At 47.7% G+C, this 24,409-nt stretch overlaps 2 protein-coding genes across 6 annotated transcripts in view; both read right to left on the reverse strand.

Moving 5' to 3' along the window:
* Positions 1–138: 138 nt before the first annotated feature.
* FBXO21 (F-box protein 21) lies at positions 139–15,921 on the reverse strand. 2 transcript variants are annotated; one of them, XM_072350738.1, is made up of 12 exons: positions 15,703–15,921; positions 13,858–13,993; positions 12,219–12,313; positions 10,108–10,229; positions 8,628–8,774; positions 7,880–8,013; positions 7,532–7,668; positions 6,554–6,727; positions 5,651–5,783; positions 2,996–3,186; positions 1,899–2,056; positions 139–947 (listed from the first exon to the last, which is right to left on the reverse strand). In XM_072350738.1, exons 1-12 carry the CDS (start codon positions 15,882–15,884, stop codon positions 769–771), a joined length of 1,788 nt encoding a protein of 595 aa, XP_072206839.1. In that variant the 5' UTR covers positions 15,885–15,921; the 3' UTR covers positions 139–768. The 2 variants fall into 2 exon arrangements, with proteins under 2 accessions (XP_072206839.1, XP_072206838.1); XM_072350737.1 differs by having other exon boundaries at positions 142–947; positions 6,554–6,730; positions 15,703–15,920.
* A 549-nt stretch (positions 15,922–16,470) lies between these two features.
* The window catches only part of NOS1 (nitric oxide synthase 1), a 45,243-nt gene continuing 37,304 nt past the window's right edge, over positions 16,471–24,409 (reverse strand). For 3 of the 4 annotated variants that reach the window (XM_072350731.1, XM_072350730.1, XM_072350732.1), the window contains exon 29: positions 16,471–24,064. In XM_072350731.1, the coding sequence (XP_072206832.1) occupies positions 24,049–24,064 (16 nt within the window). In that variant the 3' untranslated portion in view covers positions 16,471–24,048. The remainder of the gene's footprint in view (positions 24,065–24,409) is intronic. The other variant, XM_072350733.1, reaches the window with a different exon arrangement.

The following is a 24,409-nucleotide window of genomic DNA, read 5'->3' on the forward strand; positions in this document are numbered from 1 at the left end:
CATCGTCCCACTGTGCTACAACAACAACTACAGGAGCGCACAGCAGGGGCTGCGAACTCACAGCCCTGAAGCAGCACCGGGTGGGTCGGAGCCATCCTGGGGGCACTCAGGCACACAAAGGGCAGGGAAAGGGAGCAGCAGCTCCTCTGCTGTGTTAGGAGAGTGTGCAGCAGGCGGCCGCTGTGCTGCTGGAGGCCCCGATGCTGCCAGGGCTCTACCCCGGGTCTGAGAGGATGGTCAGAACTGGAACCGCTCTGTGAACGACCAGAATATGGAGGTGAAGCAGAAGCTGCCCACAAAGTCAGACTGGAGAAGACAGAGTGGAACGTCAGGCTTTAAAAACTATCATCTGTGTGAGACAGACGTTAAAAATAAACCACAGCCAAAACAAAAAATCTACAGCACTGTCAGGACAAGCAGCTTCTCTGGAAGACGGGGTTCCTCCGCAGCAGGGATCTCACAGCACCCACCTGCCAGGCAGGACAAGCACAGAATGAGTCTACGGGCAGATCGTCCCAAGGACAGCACGCTTCTCAGCACCACCGTCCCTGCAAGACGCTCAGCCTGGGCTCATCACCACAGCATCCCTGTGGGCCAGAACGGGCAGGTAGGCAACGCAAAGATGCTATAGCACCGGTTACGAAGTTTAATGCAGTTTTCAGTGCATTAAGCCAAAGGATTGTCACCAAACTTGCCCCTCTGGGCAAGGTTTGCAAAGAGGGTAAAGCTACACTCCGGTCTGCTTCCATCCTCGGATGCTGCTGTCAGTCACTCCTTGCCTGAACTGTAGATCTTCTGAACTGTGGCACACGTCAGCTCCAGGTCCTCCGGGTACCGGATCTCCAGCTCAGTATTGGCCAGGTAGTGAGTGCCCGTGAACTCGGAGAAGTAGCGGCCGATGTCGGGGTGTGGGATCTCCCGAGGCTCCGCGTTGTGCTCCAGGTTCTCTGCAGGACAGCAAGCAGTCAGCTCCCACCACGTGCGGAAGGCAAAACAAGGTGAACTTCAGACAGGCAGAGAGACCTCAGCAAGGACAAGCCCCTCGGTTCCCCCCATCCATAGCAGAACTGCTGGATGCCACAAATCATAGCATCAACCTACAGCTCAGCTCAAGTGCACGGTGAATCTGCTGTAATCAGAGCTAATTATACTTGTTTATAAACAACTAGAGGGGAAAAAAAAACAACCCTAAGAGATGACTCAACTCCAGAAGCGCTGCAGGTGATTACCATGTTCATTTCCACTGAGGTGCACAATTTAAGATGAATCCATGGCACACCACATATATATATATATACTAATGACTCGTAACGAGGCCAAATCATTCTAATAAGGGCTGCAACACACCAGGTCCTCCATATAAGAAACACCTGCCCTTTAAACCTACCAAGGTAGAGCTGTTTTGTTTTTCCCCCCCTCTTGGCATTCACTTCAGCCCCGTTCTTCCCAGAGCTGGCACTGGGCTCCATGCTGTCTGTGCTCCCTGGGATCTGTGCACACGCAGCCTCTTGGTGAAGCAGTTCACAACCCAGCCCTGATGAGCAAAGTCTGTCTGTTCTCTCACTGGATTCCCAGCTCCCGCCCAAAGCACAGCTGTAATATCACTGAGAGCTGCTTACAGAATCCCAAACTTCAGAAAGAAGTTGAAAATCAGTTGTGTCCAACACGGACTTGTTTCTATGGCAACAGGAGCTGGCAATGATGTGGTCCTTCACACTCAATCCTAGCAGCGCTGGTTTCACCTGACAGCAAGAAGCCTGCCACCAATTCAACAGCATTTTCCTTCCTGCTTCCATTTTAACTTACACTTCATGCCTGCTGCTTGAAGAGCTGTTCCCTTAAGCACCCTTTTCTCTTTGTGCACCTGTGAACAGTAAGCACAGGAGGCTCCCGCTCACCTTGAGCAGCGTATCTGCAAGAGCCATCTTCCACGAGCACGTTGTAGAAGGGCTGGTGGGGGCCGTGGGGGAGGCTGTGGACATTCATATTTCGGATCCATTCGTGTCCCATCATGCAGGCGGGATCCCAGCCATAAATCACACAGTTGTAGCCATACCTGATGAAAGAGAATTCACAGCAAAGACTGAGAAATCTGCACAGCCAGCTCGTTTCACCAAGGCTAATACAGCACAAACGGGACGGAGGATCCCTGTGAGTTGGCAAGAGCAAAGAGGAAAACAAACATGAAAAGCCTGTGTGCACGTTTGTGTTTTGAGAGGGGGGAAATGACTCTGTAAGCAGACAGCAACAAACAAAACGAAAAGGAAAGGCAAATTTGAATGAGAATGAGGATGGGAAAGAGGGTGGGATGTCAACAAGAAGGAGAACAGGAAACTGGGCACAGGGAGGGGAACCAGTCACTCTCTGTTCCCATACACAGACGTGGCAGTCCTAATACTGAACCTCCAGGAACAAAGCCAGCACTGTTGTCAGAATATTCCTATGATTAATTGTGAGGTACCACAACCAACACTGCTGACACCCTTAGAATCAGCTCCAGACGTCTTGCTGAGATGCAGAAATGGCTGAAGAAACAGAACTAGCTTGTCATTCTGGCACAGTTGTACAGGCAGGAACACAAAGCCTCTGTGCAATGCAGGAGGAGGGGGTAATAATAGCACAAGATTCATAAGCTGTCTTAGTAATCTCATCTCTTTGGAAATCGATTCTGTTCCACAGCTCCTCATTAACTGATTACTGATGTTTCTTCAAGAGCTACGGACTGTGGAAATGTTATCCGCGCTACACGATGACTCACACAGCACCTCACAAACCTCCCTGCAAGCACAAGCAGCAGCGCCTGCTAAAGGACAGACAGACCTGCTCCCACTTTCTGAGCAGACATGCAGCACAGACACGTGTGCCAGGCATTCCCTGCTCCAGGTATCTCCTGGGCTGACAAAACCACACCTCACTGCCACCAGAACAAACACTTCTGCACTCATTGTTACAGTGCGGACTGCAGGAAATACAGGGGATCTCCTGAAGAGCTCACCTCTTGTGTTTCATAATCAGCCCAATTGAGAAGCAGACCTCTTTGTGCTTCTCATCTGAACGGTGCTTCACCTCAGGTCCCACCTCCTCCTTCCGACGTTCGATGTGCTCCAGGGTGTGCTGCACCAGGTACCCAACGGCGCCGTGCTGCGATGGATCCAAAGCCTGAATATGCTGCAGGATGTCCAGAACCTTCAGCAAACAGAAGATGAAAGCATTCAGAGCAGGTCTCTACAGCAGTCAGACATACAGATCTACCTCTCCAGTTAGCTGGGTCTAAGTGCCCAGGCCTAGAATTCACCACAGAGGACTGTAAACCTGTGCTCTACCTGCGCAGCCCCAAGCTCTTCACACTCAGCCTGCAGTCACTGCAAACAGCTCTATCCTCTGCTTGTAAAGATGCTTACTTCCAAGGCAGGGCGCTGTTGAGCAATGTAACTGCTTAAAACCAAGTCAGAAGCCAACAGCACCACATCCTGCAATCACAGGGCAAAGGCACCTGCAAGGTTCCTGAGGTGCTCAGACGGTCCCTGCTGCTGTCTCCTAACTGCTGCTGTGAAGCCATCCCAGATAACTGCTGCTATAGTTGAGGACAAAGATCTTAAACAGTTCTTCAGCACAGAAAGAAAAAAATGCAGAAACCTGTACAATATAATGCTGCACCATGGAACAGTGAATGGAGACAGACAAACCTGCTTGACTCGCTATAACTATAGTTGTAACTAACTTTACAAGTGTTCCCAAAGTAAATCCAAAATCCCAGCCTACTGACACGCTGTCAGAGCACCAAAACAGAACAGCTGGCACCAAATTTGCTAGACAGGCAATGCAAGCTGTGCTCTGTCTTCCTGCATCTTGATCTTAACAAAAAAGTTGTCTAAACAGGTTGGAAAAAGGCAGATCCATCAGCCCCAACATCAATTCCAAGCTGACAGCCCTCAGCACCTGGCGACGGATCAAAGCTTGTCGGCCAAAATATCCAGCTTTGGCTACTCAGCACTAATGGTGGGGAAAAAAGTCTGTTCAGGAAAACAGATGAGGTCTCAGGTATGAGAAGAAACACCACTCAGGCTTCTCAGCCTCCTGCAATTACTGGCTGGCATCTCTGCCTGAAGAATGATGTGAAACTTGAGAAGCCTCACAGAAAGGGAAAGGTTTAGCGTGGTGTCTGTAACTGCCCTGCATTCCTGACCATCTTATTTCTCACAGAATGGCTTGGGTTGGAGGGGGCCTTAAAAACCATCTAGTTGCAACCCCTGTGCCATGGGCAGGGCTGCCAGCCAGCACAGTCAGGCTGCCCAGGCACATCAGCCTGGCCTTGAATGCCTCCAGAGATGGGGCAATCCCAACCTCTCTGGGCAAATTTAAGACATTCTGGGCAGCTCTGCTTGACTTTTAAGATTCTGTATCACACCTTATAAAAAAGTCTGACAGACCTCTGTGAAACCTGGTACGTTCTGCTCTGCTCTGTCAGACCTTCAGGGCTCTCTGGCTAACTACAGTTCCATATGATTGCCTGGAAAGATGAGATACATGAGGACACCGCAGGAAAAAAACAGAGCTGTATGTTGTCATTCCATCTGGCAAGGTGGTGCAGAGATTACATGTAAAAGCCAGCCATCGGGGTTTGCTGTCTGTCCTAAGGGCAGCACAATGCCACTACTTAAACATCATGTGCTTCACACACAGCTGAGTGCTGGAAAGGAGACGATCTACCTGTACTCTATGTATGTATGCTTGCCTTTGCAGCTCAGCCAGTCCCACTGCGCACAGCTGGGCTGCTTTCTCCATGGGAACCCTAAAACTTTTGTTGCCATATGAGAGGAACAGCATGCTTAGCATGATTCATTCTACAAAAGGAAGGCACCTTCTCTCTTCAGCAATCATCTGCCTCGGTTAATCCGCAGCTAAGAACTGAGCCTTCTGCTCAGCTGTCCAGCAATATTCCTGCCTCCTCAACCCACAGCTAACAATTAGGCACAGTGCAGGCACTGCTCAAGCAAGTGACGTTCACTAAAGCAGCACAGGCAGTTCTGATTACGGAACTCCTCTTTGCTGTATTGACACACTAGAAGAAATACTGCTGTCCCACCTTTCCCACATTCACAATATTCCTCAGGGCTGAAGGTGATATTAAAAGTCCTGTCCTTGGGATCCTTTCCATGTTGCTTTTTCACGAGAGCCACTGATGGTGTAACAAAGGTTTCAGGGAACAGGTCTGGTTGTGTTTGTAAAAGATAATTTCCTGCACGTTTCCTGATAAGTTTTTTGCTCCTTTTATACAAGTCCTGCAAAAGTTCCAGCGCTGCCCCCACAATGGAGGCACACCGTGCAGAACACTCTTGTAACTCACAGCTATGAGCCCCCAGTACTGGTTTTAAGACAAACCATCAGACTCAGGCAGTAAATCACCATTTATGACTCAGACCCGAGGCTGCATACAGCTCTCCCCTAAGGCAAGCAAGAATCATCCTCTTTCCCTGCTTCACATAGTAGGAATTGATTCTCTGAAATGTGATAACTCGTTCAATTGTGTTCATTACAGAAACAACTTGTAGCAGACTGTAATGCAAGCTGATGTAGTCTAAAGAAATCAATAGACTGGTGTTAATAACGCTTAGCCTACCAGAACACATACGACCGAGTGCCGAGGTACCTTTTCTGGCCAGATTCCCAGGTGGAAGTATAACCTAGCCTGGAGCATTAGATGCTGCACATTGTCCGGATACATGGCCAGGTACAGATCCAACGAGTCTCTCAAGAGTTGATAAGACTGATCAGTGCTTTCTCTGCCAGCAAAAAAGAAACTCAATTGTAAGGCTAGCTCTTCAATTCCTATCCCTAGAACTCTGGTTTACAGGGATAGTCACCAAAAACGATGCAACAGGTACCAGTGTGCTCACTCAGCAAGTGACTCCAGGCTGGCACATATCACATCCAACAGCCTGCTCAGAAGAAAAGCCACACAGCTGAAAGTCAGCCTTTACCCTCCCCCTTTACTGGTACTCTGCTTGGCCAAATAACCCTGCTCAGAGAATTCATTCTCCAAGTCATTACCTTCAGAAATTTCCTTCTGTTCCCCTTGCTAAATTACACCTAAAGCAATCCCTCTACTCTGTGACTTCTGTCTAATGCTGTTTGGGAAAGTGATTATCAGGGAGATGTGAAAATAACAACAGATCTTTGCATGTTCAGTTACAGTCCCTTTGTAACTGCTCATTAAGCACTTGGGTGACACATACCTGGTCATAACGAAGATCTCTGCTCTAAAGGGAACAGCTTCTGTCTGCTTTACACACAGGAAAAAACAAACCCCTGTCCATTTCCTTGAGTGAAAATGGCCTCACTAAATACTCTTGCTTCCACACAAAGCTGCTGCACACAATTAAAAGCAACCAGACATTGTGATGTGACACCCACAGTTTTCAAGACTGCCTGGTGTGACTGATGCCGTTTTGAAGCACTCACTCAAGCACAGTGACACACACGTACTGGACAGGCAGCCAGCACAACGTGGGCCCCTCTTCCCCACAGGCCACGTGGCTCAGTGATAACTCACCTCTTGCCCAGGTTGAGGAGATTTCCCACCATACGCTGCAGGACCTCCTTTGAAGTCACCACCCCATAGAACTCCTCTGTCACATGGTGGCCTATGAGGTATTCACACTCCTTCACCGTCAGCCGCTTCCCCTTCCCAAAGGCATCAATGTAGGTGTAATCAAAGATATCTGTGCTTCTAGTAAGACATCAGGTTGTTATGATGGGTCTCGTGGTAAAGCAGGATTACCCCTTTCTGTTCCCCTTTCAGAGCTTTCAAGATTATTTTTAAAAAGCCAAATGGCATTTATATCTCAGCTCCTTCCTAATAAGAGATTACCTGCTGCCTTCCCTTCCTTCCTAGATTCCTCTTCAGCTAAACTTATATGGGAAAAGACACAGAAACTGGGTGTTCATTTTCACTCCGTCACCTCAGCTGCTCCCTTCAGATATTTTCAGATTTGCTGTATTTATTGCCAGACTACATTATGATGCTGCACTGGAACGTGTAACAGAAAGCACACGTATGGCAGCTGAAGTCTAGTGCCAAAAGGGGAAAGCACTGCTCTGAACTGGACTGCCAACATCCTTCATGAAATACAGATTTCTGTACATTGACCATGATCTGGTTGGACAAAGCTGTATGCTGCACTGACTCAGAGAATTAACTGAGTGTGCAGCAGCAGTGGCCTCTAGAAGCTGTTCTGTATGAAGGGTTACGTGAAATCAGCACCTTCTTTCTTCTTTTCAGCTTTCTGTAATCTTATTAAGGGAATCATGACCTCGTGGCTACTGTTATTTCACACCCAGGCAATGCTACTACTCAGTAAGGGCAGAGCTGAGTTCTAGGAAAGTTTCTTTAGAGAGCTCATCTTCTCTTCCTTACAGCTCATAATTAAGATGGAAAATACTTGAACATTCTGGTGTAGGTTTGTAGCTGTAAACTCCTTCTGGCATTTATAACTGAGGATAAAACCCTGAAGTCCAGCAGATCACTTACCCTTCTTTTCCTTGACACCATCGCAGCAGAAAGTGACTAGGGAAGTTGACTGGTTCAAGTTTGACTCCCAGCTGCCTGGCAATTGTCAAATACAGCACAGACAAACTGATAGGAATTCCTGTTCTGCGGATCAAAACCTGAGGGACAAAAACGTGAGGGGTATGAAGAAAAACAAAGCAAACACCAAGGTTTGATTTCACACCAACATGACAGAATAAGCACTCATACGTGACACATCCATCCATAACTCCAAAGACAGAACTACTTGTCTGGCTACATTTAAACAAATCAAACACCACAAAGAGTGCATCAAGCTTTGCAGTCCCTCAGCTTTTGCCTAACACATACCTGATGAATGTATGAATTCAGGGAGTTATAGTAATCCAGTTCGTTTCCTTTGTATTTTAACTGCTCGTATAGGACACAATTCATAGCATCAAGTACCTGCCGCTGAAGCTCCACTTCTGGAATCAGGACCTCTCCTAAAAACACATGCAGAGCAATAAGGACACAAGGGTACTTCACTTTTATATACTGAACTCCACACCGAAATTCTTGTATGCACTGGGAACACGAGATGCAGATTCAAGTAGTCAAAAGACTGGAGGTATGCAGACAGACAGACCACTCATTCTCTTTGAAAGACAGATTAGACTAACGCTTATAAAACTCCTTATAAAAGGAGTAACTCTGCCTGACGGTGGGAGATGTTAAAGTACAAACCTTTATTTACTGCTGCTGACTTTCTCAGACTTGCAGAGAAAGAAAGCTGGCTCCCTTGTCCCACAGCTGAGCTGCAAGCATCACAACTACTTAAGACTTCAGGGACATATGGGGAAAAAAATCCTGCCACTAACCAATCCTTTTTGCCTAAACAGCATCACATGGACAGCCAAGCCTGGGCTAATTGAGTTTCTGGGGTTAAATAAACATCTGTTGTCTCAACAAGGGTATAAGCAAATGTCAGGATATGCTTCAGCAGGATGAGGAACGACAAGGCTTAAATAACTTAAAGCTGCAATAATCCAACAGCTGTTTCACCTTATCTGCATATAGAAGAAGAAACACTCTGCAGTCAAACATTTCTGTACAGTACCTGCCTTGGAAGCCACGCTGGGGTGTCTTGGATTTTTTGTCCGGAGGACTTTGCGCACTTTGTCTGTGATCTCATCCACCTGCGCCTGGACACTTTTTAAACAGATGTCTGACAGTGGATTACAGTATTGGTCAATTAAAACAGCACCTGGAAAAAACAAACTATATAAGAAACAGGACTTCAGTCTTCTCTCGGCTTCGTTTGAGCTACTCAAAGTTCCAGGCCTATGGCATACAAGCAAGCAATTGCAGCAGAACACAATAGCTTTCTTTTTCAGGCTCCTTTTTGTATATGGGATTTATCACAAAGTGCAAAGAACAAAGCCGACAGTGATAAACACCAGTTGAAGTCCCCAGTCCACCATCCCGAAAGGAAAAGCATCAATTTGTACACGGAGCAGGTAGCTGACAGACCAGCCTTGCTTAACCAGCCAACTCCTGTCTCACTGGCATCCTCCCAACTCATAATGCTTCTCACTCAGAGCCCCACACAATCTCAACTTCACATCAGTTCTGATTTCTTCCAGCCACATCCTCAGTTGTCATTATTCTTGCTCATTGATCCCTCTCTGCTACATTCATCTTGCCATGCCCACTCTCCATCTTCATGTCAGAAATCCACTACAACAGAAGAGACTTTCATTTTTCTGCTGCCCAACCCTCTTCTGTCAAACTTCTGCCTAAAAAAGAAAAAATAGCCCTTTGCAGAATCTTCTCTTTGTCATCTTATCAATCAAGAACAATCTTTCCAAAGCCCCTGTATTGCTCAACTTCTGGAATCAACCGTATTTAACTGCAAGAGTTTTGTACTGATCATGCCTCCTTCAGCTTCCTACAGTGCTACCATTAGCACCTCCACAACAGGCAGAATCTTAACTGTCTCCAAGCCGCATCTTCTCCCCTAATGCTTCCCATTCCAACAAGGCAAATCTTCCCACAAGTCTATCTGTCAGCACTGTAACTGCACCCGCATGGCAGACAAACACATGTATTCATGGCTAACATGATTTACTTCACAGTTTACTATCTTCCAGAAAAGGCCATCCTTGGCGTTTCCTTCTTGCACAATCCTTTCCTCAAGGTGTACTGCCACCAACAAGAACCACATCTGGTGCTACAGAACCTCTCCTATGATAATCTGAGGCACATATTAAGAGTAAGGGACTCTTCTCCAGACACCGGCATATTTCATCTCCTTCCAAAGATGGTTTTCTCCATAGAAAGCTTAAAGCAGAGCACATTCCAACAAACTGAGGATACAAGCTGCAGTACAGCCTTTTGTTTCTCCATTACAGTGTGCATAAGCCTTCCCACTACACCACCAGACTTCCATCCACACCACTAGACTTCCATCCACCACCCAGCTCACCCTAATACTGATTTGTCACTAACAGAAATATAAGCAAGGAAGCCTCTCTCTGAATGAAACAACGATGGAAAGCTTCTAAGTGCTCTGCATGGGACTTCTGCCAAGGACTTACCCTCTAGAAACGACTGCTGGTCAGCGGGGCGCTGGAGATACTCCTTCAGATTCTTTAATATATTCTGTTGCCGGAGGAAGTATAGAATTTTCTTTGCATAGTACTTCCAGGTGAGACCTTTCCTGCACATTCAAATACAAAAAGTTGTATTGCCCTAAACAAGCACTTTGTGCACAAACATTTGATATAACCTCCCTAATGAAGACAAATCTAAATGTTATACGCTGCTTTTCTAAACTAGACTGATGATGCCACAGTCACCAAAGAGGTAAAAGTTAAGAGCAAATTCATCATCAGAAGAAACACAACTTACAACATGCACAACATATTGCTCCTGTTATCATCTCCAACTTTCATCCAGCCACTAGGATAGTAGATACAGCGCTGCGAGAGATAATACAGATTCTGATTAAAGCAGCTCAGGAATATCTGTTGAAAATCCTATATTTTATTCATAAAACATTATCCTCTGACTCTAAATCCTTTCAGAATGCAATGTTAAAATAGCCTCTCACCAGTAAGAAACACTGATGAAAAATGTATGTCCAGCAGTATTCAGAAAAGTAATTGCCAGAGAAACAACCCTGTTACTCAGAGAAGCCTGGAAGAGATCAGCAGCTGGCCTGTAGATCACACAGCCCAAAACCTTACAGCTTTCACAGTAAAATCTCTTCACTTTTGAAATTAGCAAGTGATGGTAGAGTGACCAAGAAGCAGGGACAGATTCACTTGCTATCCGGGTAAGGTTTGAAGGTCACCTGAAGTAAGACTGGCCAGCTTGGAGGCATCCAAATCACACACACCTGAACAACAGCTGGCCTTCAGTAATGTGCAACCCAGGGCTTCACCTAGCACTTCTACACCAAACAGTCAGGAATGGCACAAAGCCCTGCCTTCTCCCCAGAAAACAAAGGAGGATTCAACTGACTCCCAGGCTCTACCCTTGCCATGTTTATGAAACAAGTCCAGCTTCCTCTCTTAGCAAAGTAACTCTTTCCCCACTTGTGTTTTCTCTCTTCCAGATTGCAGGTCAAATCAGCCTCATCCATCCCACGGAACAGGAGAACAATCAAACCTCATAACATTTCACCCTCTTCCAATAAATTGGGAAGCTCAAAAGGGACAACTGTTTTACTGGGCTATCTTCCAGAGAAATGATTTAGCCTAATGCTCCTGAATGGCAACAACTACAGCTTAATCAGGGTGTAATTAGCATCAATTCTGCTTTACAGGGAGGCATTTGGCCAGTGCAAGAGCTCAAAAGCTTTTTAACCAGTTGTCAAATGAGAGATGTTTAGTCCCAGTTCAAATAGTGAAGATAATAAAATGGATGTGAAAAAGCAAAAAAAAAATGAGATGATTGTCACGCCAGTTTTGTTTTTTCCAAGCTCTACTAATAGCCCCTTTAATCAAGGCTATTAGAGCCCATTAAGGCAAATCTATTGCTGCTTTGTATCACAGCAAAACCAGCATGGTTTATATGCTCCCAGCAGAAAAACCTTCAAGTAAACCAGCGACTTATTCATCTTGCTCAGTGTTAATCACGGCAATGAGAACACCCAGGCAGAAATGAACTAGAAGTTTCATTTCACCTGTCTAAATAATTTACAGAACAGCAAATTTTGCAGCAGCTCAATTAAACTCAGCTGTTTATTTGGGGATAAAAATGGTACGTAGCTACTACGGCTAAGAAAGGCAACAAGAAGAGGTTAAGAAGTTGTGATTTTCTGATGCAGGGCTTTACAGTGGCAATCCACACTGAAGCGTTTCTGCTCCCTGCTGTGCTGTGGGGGCATCCTGCAATTCAATGCAGCAAACTGATCCAAGTTTAAACAAAAACATAACACAAAAAAAAAGGAATGTGGGGATGAGAACCCCTTAAGCCAAAACTAATGCAGAAAAGAAGGTACATGAAATGTATACTTAGAGATGTTGTGAACCTGCAAAGAAGCAAGCAAGCAAGCAACAAAAGCCAGAGGACCTCCTCAAGAGTGGAACAGTTTACATGGTTTCCTCCTGGGGCATCAGGCATTCCCCACAGTACCATTCTCTTTTTAACCAGTGAAAGGAGAGAACTCCGTCCACTTCTAATCCCTCCTGCTCTTCCTTACCTGCCTTCCATGTTAAGGATACACATCAGCTCATCCTCAAAAAAGTGACTGGGGCACCCAAGAGTCTCAATGTCACTGAATCCATCACAGGGAACCTGTAAAATTAGATGTTGAATTACGGAGAGCACAAGAGATTCTTTCCTAAGCAACATTATTCCATAACACGTTTCAAAACCAATTTTGTTTGATTTTTTTCTTTTATACATCATTTAAGATCTAATAGTATTCAGCTCAGAAAGCTGGCTACTCATGGCCTTCACTCCACTGATTCATTACAAAGATCCGCTGACAAATTAAGGAGCAACCCAGAGCAAGCAGAGCTAACTACTACAGCATTCAAGGCTCCTGCAGAGCTGTATGGACCAGCCCAAGCACACCAGAGATCCTATGCAGACTGAGCCCACACTAAAAGCAATTTTAAGGTTGAATCAACTTTTTCCTGCAAAAAAAATAAAAAATAAAAAAAATGGGGAATGCAATTCCCAATATACCATACCTTAGTGGGCACTGCACTGGATCTAGCAGAATTTGGTTGAAAGTCTCCTCCCTGCAGTTGTATGTCAGAAAGCAAGCTGCATTCTCTAGCCCCACAGGAAGCAGTCCTAATTTTTAGGTGTTTGGTTACTGCTGAATAATGGCCTCAACAGCTTTTGCATACATGATTGAAACAGTATGAAGCCAGGAGCCTCTGCACTCAGGGAATGCCTTGACACACATTCCTTCACAATAAAATGTCTAGCTGTTGCAACTACAGTGAAACAGCTCAAAAAGAACATTTTGGACACATGCATCTCCTAATATCCTAGTGGCACTGTGGCCTTTCTCTTTGGGGGTGAAAACCTAATTGTCAACATTTGCATAATATCAGATAGAAAATTTCAACATGCATCTCCTTTATTGTAGGGGAACTCTCTACTGGGAACAAAGCATTTAGAAACAAAGCTAGCGAGGAGTAGCCACTTAGTGGTTCTAGCAGGAACTTTTAAGATCAGCCTTATTTACACCTACATCACCGAATTCCAGGTTCACTCAAATCACACAGCTGGACAAAACCCACAGCCACCAACAGACAATGGAATAACCACTGGTCTGCATGCAAATAAATCTCTCTGCGAGACTAAATTTCTACTTTTTACATAAGACACGAAGGCATCTTGATGCCATGGTTAGGTAAAAAACTTGAACAACACGCTTTCCAACTCAGGGAACCTAATGTGCATTTGACCTGCTTTCAAATCACTCCTGACAGCTCCCAGAAGAACAAATCCTTGCACAAGGCCTGCAGTGAGATAAACACGCAGGCTGTGGCATGTGCAGGGACAACTATCAGTCCTTCAGAAGTTGCTGAGTTTCCAGAGCTCTGAACACGCAGCGATGTGCAAAGAGCTTTTCAAGCCACAGCAAGATTCTCAGCAACAGCTGTACACGACCTGCAGGGTGTGCTTCGGGCTCTTGTAACTTCACCTTTGGATTTTGGACCATCTCTCTCATTTTGGCTGCTGGCCTAGAATTCTTACATCAGGTGAGGCAGTAAGAATTTTCTGACCACAGAGAAGAAAAGGAGATAGAGGAAAGACAGTACCAGAAAGTGCTCAGTAAGTAGCTGGGCTATTCGACACACACAGAAAAGATGACTTACATGCTCTGAGAAGAACCTTTTGGAGAAGGAAGCTACAATTCTCTGGGCTTCTAGGCCAGCATTGTGCCGTGCTTTGTATTCTTCAAGCCAGCTAACGCTGTCTGTGTGGCTGTAGTACTTCAGTAGTGATGGCCACCTGTACAGCAAGACAGAAGTAAATGGGTTGTTAGTGTTTCAGCATCACTGATAGCTCCCAGGACTGTAAAATGCTGCTTATTGTAATCACAAGACTTGAGGAGCTAAGATACTGCCAAGAGATAATGCAACCTTAAGTGAAATTGTATAAATTAATCCAGTGATCAATTCAAGCATCAAAGCATAAATACAAAGGATCTCAACTGAAGACTGTTGGATATTTTAAAAGTAAGCCCCCTTGCAGCCTACGAACAGCAAATGTTAACAGGAAATCTTCAAAAGGTCCATAATCCAGTTATTTTGATATTTAAATATGCTAAACACTTCTGTGGTTCCCTCTGGAGCTTTCCAATATAAATACAAGTATCACATCAGCAAAACAGGTGCTGAGTTTTATTACAAAAGAAAGCTTGCCTTGTCTTCTAAAGACATGAAAGCTAACCTGTCATCTAACAACAAGAACTCACTGTCCTCCATTCTCCCTCCTACCCTTGTGGGCCTAATTAAAAGGATGTACAAAACCCAACCTCCTTCTATTACCCTTGCTGGTGGCAGCATCTACTGGAAGGGAGCAGAGAACTCTGGAGTCAAATAGTGACAGCTGGATGACTTTGCACTTCAGTGTTAACATGAGAAATATATCCGTATCTACACACATGAAAACAAAACAAACACACAAAAAAACCCAACTACCTACATTCTTCATCTAAAAGAAAACTGCAGATGCTTTACTCAGAATTTATATGTTCATTTTTTACATCACCACTGCTGTAAAATAATTATTAGCAGTGGTCCAAAAGGCAAAGATGTGTCCATCCACACACAGCAGGTTTGTTACTACCTGTTAATCATAAAGCCACACTGCATCGCAGCTACACAGCTCCACTCAAAGACTAATCAAACAGCCCTCTATTATGCCATAGCCTTTCTCCTGATGGATCCCTAGCTGGTCATCTATCACTGAAATAATAATTACAAACATTTATTTTAGGAGAAGAAAGAAGGATTTGGGGGGTTGAAATTATAGCGACAGTTTTAGGAAGATAAAATGTAATTATGCAAGATGGAACCCAACCAGGACAGCAAGGCTAACGTGCAAACTCCTGCCAACAGGTCTGCTGAGAGCAGCCTCGTGTGCTGATCACCTCCATGCTCAATTCCAGCTGGTGGATCTCAACCATCTGTACAAAAACATTCAGGTTTGCTTCAGGAATGGGGGGAATGTGGGATCTCCAGAACTGGCACGGCCCTTTAAAGGCCACCAGCTCCCTAACAGGGACATCTACAGCTGCTCACAGCTCCACCCCATGACTCCAGGTGTCAGCAGGGATGGGGCATCACCCGTGCAGGCAGTCCGTGCGGTGCCCCAGCACTCTTATTGTAAAAAACTCTTTCCTTATGTCCAACCTAAAATTCCCCTCTTTCAGTCTGAAACCACTGCTCCTTATCACACACACGCTGCTGCAGAGCCTGCCCCTTTCCTCTTCCAGCCCCTTTCCATACTGAAGCATATAGATTAGACACAGCATCCTACAGCGGCCTGCAGGGGGAACCGAGCCCTGAAGCATCAAACCAACCCCGTAGGCCGCTCCGGAGCACCGCCAAGCCCTGCTATGTGCCGCTCCGGGCCCAGCGAGGGCCGCAGGCCGCAGCGCAAGGCCCGCCCCGCCGACAGGGCCCGCCCGGCGCCCCCCGCCCCGCGCTGCCCACCTGAGGCGGAAGCGCTCCCTCCACACCTTGCCGCGGGGCTGACAGGCCTCCCGCAGCCGTCGGCAGGTGCACGCTACCCGCCCGATGTCGGCGGCGCCCAGCACGTCGCAGCAGAGGATGAGCTCCAACAGCTCGCCCGGCAGGTCCGTCAGACACAACCGCTCCGTCTCGGCCGCCGCCATCTTGGCCGGTTACCTGAGCGCCCCCCTGCGGCGGGGAGGGGTTACGGAGCGCCGCGCGTCTCCCGCTTCCGGTGCCAAGTGCCGCCCCTCGACGAGGGGCCTCGGGGAGCGTCCGCAGGGAGCCGCAACGGGAGGGGGGACGGCGGATAACGGGGGGCTGGGCGGCTGATACTGCGGGGGGACGGCATGTGGGGATGGGCAGGGAACCAGGGGAGCGAGCCTGGGTACCGCCATGGGGCTGCGGCAGTGCTGAGGTGATGCTCCCCATGGCTGTGGTAATACCTGAGGTGACACTGCCCATGGCTGTGGTAATACCTGAGGTGATGCTCCCCATGGCTGTGGTAATACCTGAGGTGATGCTCCCCATGGCTGTGGTAATACCTGATGTGATGCTCCCATGGCTGTGGTGTGGCTGATGGGAGTGCTGTGAAGCCCCTCATCTCTGTCAGGTTAGTAGATATCACTGACAGCAGCACGGATGGTGAAACAGAGCAAGGCCAATGTGTGAGGAGAGACCTTTGAGCCCACAGACAAGAGAAGAATGAGGTCTGCTGCATTTTAGTTCTTTTTTTATTATTATTTTGACTGTAATGCAAACAGGCATAAGTATTCCATAAAATCGTAAGATCGGGACTATACAGAAAGGTGCATGCTTTAGAACAACGTGGATATCTTGCAAACAGAGCCAGAGTCAGTCCAAGAGATGGGGCTGGAGTACATTGTACGAATGGCAGAGATTTTAGCAGCATTGAGAGCTCGGAGGTAGGGGAAAACCCATGTTTCTGACCACTTAAAGCACTGGTATGATCAAACACAGCACTGCTTCGCCCTTGCTCCCACGGCCCCCACCCCTTTGCTCCTCAGAAGAAACCTACCTTAGAATCACACGAGAAGCTATGAGATAAACCACCCCTCTCCAGTGTCTGATGGGATGCCAAGTGAGATGAAAGTCAACGCAGCGGTCTGAAATCGTGGCATCGTTTTATTGACCAAATGAAGGCACGGTGACATGAGGAGGCGCTGAGGGGAAGGAGGGAGGAGCAGGAGGGTGAGGAAGGGGAGAGAAATTGGGGTCCCAACCAGCACAGAGCAGAATTCACCCACAGCTGAAGAGTTTAGTAAACCTCTGCAATGGAAATGTCAGGAGTCGCCTGCCCCAAAGCTACTGCCCTGCACAGAGTGGTCTCCATTCTCAGCTTGGAACCACTGCTCTTTAGGAACAAGGCCACCAGAACAAAAAACAACAGCAACAAAACAAAACAAAACCACAAAAAAAAACCAAAACAAAGAAACAACAAATCAATCCTCGAGGCTTACGCTTTCCAGAGGTGCTTAAGGGAATCAGGAGAAGAAATCCCTGTTCCTATTACAAAAATTAATTGGCACTGAATATCGAATTCCCTGGGTGGATGGCAGCACTCATGTTTCTAACTGCGTGCAATCTAAAAAGCAATGAGTCCCAGCTGAAAGTCATCTCGCTCTACTCGTCTGCTGCCTGGGGAGTTGTGTGCAGTGTAGAAGAACTCGGGATGTTGCTACAGACTAAGGGAACCTATTCTCAAGCTCTTTTTATCAGACAGATCCCAGGGTTTTTGAAGGCATCTCAAGGCAGCGGGGCACATTTAACCGTAGGTATCTTGGATATACACCTATTTTGTAGAATTCCAGCAAAGCAGACATTTTGCACTGAATTTCATTGGCGTCAAAGCCATCACTTCAGTGCTGAGCACGGGGAGATGCTGAAACATCTATTTCCAGACATCCTGGTGAGTACTGTAAAACGTATTCTATTAAGACATGGTTTCATACCATGATCACACAAACAGAAAAACAAAAGCCACATTTGAAAGCAAGTAGCACTAATGCCTCTTGTCGGATTTGAATGTGTATTAAGGCAGCGTTATTGCCTGTGGAAAATGATAAAATCTCCATTAGCGATTATTGTGGGGATAAAATACTCAGTTTCATCCAAAGCAACAAAAAGAACTCTCAGATCACTTGGTCTTTTTGATTGGCTTTTGCAGTATTTAGCCTTTTCCATTTTCTTAAGTATTAAAAATGCCTCTACAAGAAAAGCACTTTACCCTCCATTATTCACCAACAGATTTCTGCACTAGCCCTATGGAACTGTGTGCCAGCTCTGCAGTCAGGCTGTGCAGAGTACCTGCAGCCCAGCTCTGTGCCACTCTCCTCAGCCCCAGAACTGCTGCAAGCTCAGCCTGCGGGTCCCAGAGTAGCCCCCATCATCTTGCCCTTCCATGGGGAACAGCAGCTGCAAAGCCTTGGCCTGCAGGCACCTATTAAATAGGGGGTGCTGAAGGCAAGGCTCATCTCACTTTTTATGTGTTTCTTCCCTCCTTCCTCCCTGAAATCTAGCCAGGTAGGCACATGAATGAGTAGGTAGGAAAACAGTAGCTCTCACAGTGAGGCACTCTCACAGGTAAACAAGCTGGGGCTGTTCAGCTATGAACTCACAACCTGTTTGGTTGTTGTGTTCTTTTTTCCCCCAGTGATTTTGATGGCTCAAACTTCCATCACAGCCTTCACTGGAAACATCTGTAGGGGTGGAAGCCAAGACTTTCCGGTCTGCTTTATTCCTCTCACAGCAGGATACAGGTAAGTTTGCATTACAGTGCTTAAATATTTCATGAGTTGCCCTTGTAGCCATGCTCAAGTCAAGCCAATTTCTATCTTCGTAAGATCTGTTTTACTTCTGGAACCAAGTGCTTTAAAGCAGCAATCTCATTAGCTTTCTCCAGCTCCCCTGAATTCCTATTAAATACATATAACCATATGGAAGAAGCCAGAGCTCAGATCTCCCCGTTGAGGGTAGATTTCAAATGGAATACTACAGTCATGCATTGCAGGCAGGTGCAAGTGCAGATTGACATGCACAGAAATACTGCCACCATGATAGTGCTGCCACTGCTGCTGTGAAAGCTTTATCCTGCAAGCTGCTGAACGCCCCCAGTGCCACAGAGACCAGTGGTTGCAGAAGGCATCTCATACCTGGAAGGACACAGATGCAAGACCAACTTTGTCTGAGTTTGGGAATTCAATTTTCCAAGTGTTCAGTGCTGTCCAGATTTTGCTCCTCCTGTTATAGCAGAGGAATTTGTTCTAACAAAGACAGAGCTACAGCAATGTTGAATGGTCCTGTAAGTGTGTCTCCATCTGTTCCGTAAAGAGACTGCACTCCCCTCTGGAACTATCAAAGCAATTGCAAAGTTATCAGAGCAATTCTGAAGCTGAGAACTGGTCCCCAGGGAAGGCAGGAACAAAATTTAGTTTTGAGCATAAGATTTCCTTCCAAAAATACTGGGAACTCTCTGCAGCTTCCCCATAGGTATGAATCAAAGATCTGTAATGGCTTCAGTGGTATGTCAGGAGGCAGCAGCTTGGGCTCAGGCTTAGTGCAGGTCCACAAGGCTTCAGCAGAAACACAGCCTTCTCTAAACAGCATAATGAGAACATCGCCTCCAAACCATGGTAGGTGCTCACCGATCAGCAGTGTGTGCAGAAGATGGTATCCAGTTTGCACCCACACTCTAACTCTGCCCTGTCTGCATACTGCTATGAAGCCCCACCAAAAGAAAGCTGCAGAGCACTGCAGAGCTTATAGCTTGCTCTCAGTGGTCCTGTGAAGAATTTACCCACCAAGGTTTTCAATTCTGAAATGAATTCGTCTGTTCCTTTCAGACTCCAGACTCTGTGTGCTTGGAGCAGCTCTGAAGAGAGCAGGAACAGGAGGGCACCCTCAGCACCTTTTCCTAGCACAAGGCACTACAAGCCTGTTGGCACCCCAGGACCTGCCCTCATCTAGCTGTGCCTTTTGGGCAGGCAGACAGGGCTGGGGAGGAGACCGGAAGGATCTGCAGGGGGAGGTGGTGCTGGGAGCCTAGGGCAGGTGAGAGGCATTGCATGCTAACAGCAAGAGAGCAAGCAGAGCAATCCCATTTAGTCTGGACACAGCTTTGTGTGGCTGATGTCTCTTCACAGCTCCTTTTCTGCACAGGAGCAATCACGTTTGCTCAGGACACAACTGCCATTTTCCCAGACATGCACAGACACATCTGAGTGTGGATGCAGTCCCCTGCTTGTTGCTGAGGAGTGTAGGCACAAGACAGGGGCAGGGAGCATAGCTGCCCAGCCTTAAACTTTGTTTCTGTGGCCAGTATGGATGCAACTGCCTTGGTTCCTCCAGCACTATGAGCTTAGGTCTGCCCAGTGATGATTGTGGAGTGTGTTTTCTTTGCAAGTCTGATCCTGATGAGAGAAGTCTCATTATTTTCCCGCTGTCTCTCATAGATAGCAGTAGAAAGAAGAACAGCAAACTCCTAAGCAGTCCTTCTGGGGAGATGAAACCTTTGAAGTCATCAACAACACAGGCAGCAGGTACCTTGTGCTGAACGAACAACTTATTTTCCTCTGCTAATGGACACAGCAGGTTGGGAAAACACAGAACCATTTCCCATGAATTTTCAAGTTGGCGCATAACTTTCTGTGGATATCTGAGAAACTTACAAATTAAAATCTCTGCGGAAAAAAACAAAAAAAAACAAAAACAAAACAAAACAAAAAAAAAAAAAAAAAAAAAAAAAAACACCAAAAAAAGCAAACCCCAAACCCTCACTCAGTAGCATCTTGAAAATCCAATCTCCCATTTAGAGAAGACCCTCATTGTGTTTAATCTCTGGGGAACAAAAAGGAGCTGGACTGAACTGCTGCAAAACAGGCAGAGGTGGTGGGCATCCTCCAGGACAGGGACTGGGGCACTGGGATGGTCCAGGAGCCCGTTGGGTCCTGTGTCCCCTTGCTGCAGGAGCTGCGTGGAGCAGGGCAGCAAGCAACCAGCAGTGACATTTGTGACCTGAACGCCCAAAAGGCACGGTCCATCCTGATGTGACACCTTGGGCAGCTCAGGGCACCAGTGTGCAGCACTCCCTGCTGTTTGTGCATGATGGAGATACTGTGGCTACACCCACGCGTCAGACTAAGATGAGCAGAGTCTAGACAACTGGTGGAAAAGCCACATTTGTGGAATGAATGATAAAGCAGATCCACAGGTTTATTTCCCCCTGCGCTGTGGGAGAAAATTAAACTCGAAGGGGAGCGCAAAGCCTTTGCAGGTTAGAGAGATGAAGGGGGAGTTAAGACATCTGAGACTGACTCGACAAAATGCAATGAATCAAAATTCCCAGTAGTTTGACTTGTGAGGAGCAAATGGTCCTGCTGAGGCAGAGGGAGTGGAGAGGCAGCTTGGAGTCCTGCAGGATGTACATCTCTGTGGACCTTTGTGGCAGAGCCAGGCAGGCAGGCTGCCCTTCAAGCAGCATTTCTCTTCGGAAGGATTATGAAGGACTCACCTAACCATTGAGCTTCAGACAGCCAAAGCTGTCTGCCCCTTCAGAAGACCCACTGCAGGCAAGGCACACGCCCTGTTCCCTCCTTTGTGCTTCCCAGTGCTTTCACTGGTATCTCTGTTGGAGCGGGAGGTGGAGACAGCAGGCTCTGGGGTGCAGGAAGAGCAAGCCAATTCATCTCAGCCACAGACTGCAGCAGCAATAGGACTTCCAGATGGGAGATGTTAAAGCAATACAGGCAGAAGGCAGGACTGGAAAAAACTAATTGCCAGCAACACAGGTTGAGCTGAAGGAGGACGAAGATGAGGGCATTTCTTTGGGCACACCCTCTTTTTCAGGCTGTCGCCAGTTCTACTAAAATTAGGAGCAGAGCATGAAGTCTAGAGCCAGAATCAGAATCAAGGCAGGGATTTGATATGAATTTGATCTTTAGCTCTGTTTCTGCAGCCATGGGATGTGGGTTTAGGGCCAGGTTTGCTGTATGTACACAGGTCTAGAGCCAGGGGTTTGGCTCCCATCAGCAGGATGCCTGTCTGAATTCACACATCCCAGCAAAAAAGGGACCAAGCTATCTCACCCCACTACTTGCCCTAGGTTTGGGGCACAGAGGCCTAAAGGAGGACCAGGGGCTGCACTTCGTCCCAATCTGTCCAGCATTCACCTCCACATCCCTAAGTCCCCAGGCAGTGCCACAAACCCAGCCTTGCACCTGCCATCTTAACAAACTTGGCTCTGGCCACACCGTGGCAGCATTCCTTCGCATTTCATGCCCTGGTAAGTGCACTGTTAGAACCAGCAAAACAGACCTGTGTCTCTGGTGCCGTTTCCACCTGGTTCTTGAGCTTGAGCTGCATCAAGCAGCCAGGGGGCTGAGGTCCCATCTATGGTCAGCCAAGCAGCAGGAAAGGGCAGCAGGCTGAGCAAATGGTACCTGCACTGCCAGGGGAGCCAGAGTGCCTCACACCACATCCTGAGAGAGCAACAAACCTCATGAAGCTCTTTTTGTTCCCATTTGGTCTTAGGGCAGCAAATCCTAGCCCTCTGAAAGCAAAGCTCTATGTTACAACTCCTGAACAAGCCCTCTGCTGTCAGCAGTGCGGGTGCTTTGTTCCATACAAGCTTCAGTTCACAGTGCAGCAGCATGGAGACAGGATCAGCTCCAACACCAGCCCCATGTCCCCTGCCTCCAGCAAGGGCCGCAGCCGCCCAGAGCCCTTTCACTGAAGGAGGACAAACCCTCCTTGGGGCGAGGTGGGGTTTGAGGGAAGAAGGACGCACAAGGTCGTGCTTGCTTTACCTCTCTGACAGCTCTGCTCTGCTAAAGGAACCAATACCTTTCTGTGACAGTGCCAACAGCTCATTTGTGGGGCTGCAGTTTTGCAGCCGGGCTGAGGTGTGAGCATGGCAGAACTCAGAGTCACGCAGCAGTCCTGCAGCCCATCTCACCTTCAGGTCAACAAGACATCCCAGCAGAGACAGCTCATGCTGCTGGCAGGTGGCACACAGCCTGCAAGAGGGGACAGGCTTGCCATCGAGATGCTGCATGTATTTATTTGGCAGGCAGGTCACTCCATGCTGGCGCTTGCTGCTCCTGAAGCCATGAGTGGGGGTTGGGATCTGCTGTCCCAGAACTGCTCACAGCTACTGCACTGAGATGGAACTGGTGCTCTCTGTGCTTTCAGGAACCCTCTGTCAGCACAGCTTCAGCAGGGACCAGGTGGTGGGAGTCTTTGTAGCCCTCCAAGTTCTGCCTTCCCACATGGAGGTGCTCCTGCGCCTGGGGTTGGAGCTGCTTCTCTTCCCTCCTGGTGGCTTTCCAGTCTCACCTGGGAGAGGGTTTAAGCATTCACAGTGTGCAAAGCTCAAGGATGCAGCTGAATCTCTGCCCCCAGCATCACAGCTGCAGATTGCACATCTCCTGCAAAGCCTTTTGGAGGACAGCCTGGCAAAGCAGCACTCATTGCCACGAGTTTCTCCCTAGCACAGACATTAGTGTGTTCAGTGCTTGCTTCTTCAGCAGGAGGACTTTCATGCCAGCAGAAGTGAGGACTGAGCAAAAGGAGAGACCTAGGGGGAAAGGGGAGCAGAGAAGGAGGCAAACAGCGCAGAGTGCATTTAGGGGAAACGACGACACGTGAACTGCAGACATCCTGCCTTCTGGCTCAACACAGACGCGTTTGCACCCAGGCTGGGTGGGGATGAGCAAAGTTCACAGGCACGAGGACATGGCACATTGACTGCCCCCAGCCATGGGCTCATGCCCAGGCTTGAACAAGTCCAAAAGAAAGCAAAGTAAATGCCGGGATTCAGCCAAGCCCCAAGCTTGGGGCTGAGGGAACGGCCCCCAGCTCCCATAAAGCAGCAAGAGCCAGCCAGCACCCAGCCCCTGCCACTCTGCTTGCCCCCAAAACACTAAAACGCAAATGGTCACAAAAATGGTGATTTCATGCAGCTGCAAAATGCCCTCGTGAGAGGATGGAGAAACGGGAAGTTTTGTTAAGAGCCACTGCGAATTATAAAGCCATCGTACTTCAGTGGGGAAATCGGGGGAAGGGAAAGGGGATGAAAAGAAACCACCACAGGACGAGAGAGAGAGCAAGAGAAAGAGGAAGAAAAGGCAATAAAAATCATCATCATCATCATCATGACACAACAACAGGACAAGAGACAGAGCGCTTTCCATGGGCAGCTCCCAGGAAAAGGAGCCACCGTGTCCGTGAAATACAAAACCCAGTGCCCTCGGCGGGAGCAGGCAGCAGGTGCCGGGACTGGTTGGGCATCCCTTGGGGCGAAGGGTCCAGTTATGAGCAGAAAACCCTGCAAGGGAAAGGGCAGAAAGGGCTCAGAGGGAGCAGCCGAGCACCCTGCTTTGTAATGTGGCCCTAATGCCAGATGAGTAGAGCTGATGTAGAGCAAAGCCATGCTGGCTTTGTCCTCTGCTTCCAGGAGGGCATGATGGGATCCTCAGGGGTCTCTTTGGAAATCAGAGTACTGTGTTCTCCTGTGTACCTCCCCACAGGGCATCTGACAGTACAGCTGGGAAAAGGCAGTGATCTTCCCACAGGTCCCTCCAGAGGACTGCTTACTGCTGCAGACATGCAGAGAGCTCTGGCAGCTGGGTGAGGTGGGCACTCATTAACCCTCCCTACAGAGGGGAACTGG

This window comes from Excalfactoria chinensis, chromosome 16 (genome assembly GCF_039878825.1).
Source record: "Excalfactoria chinensis isolate bCotChi1 chromosome 16, bCotChi1.hap2, whole genome shotgun sequence".
NCBI lineage: Eukaryota > Metazoa > Chordata > Aves > Galliformes > Phasianidae > Excalfactoria > Excalfactoria chinensis.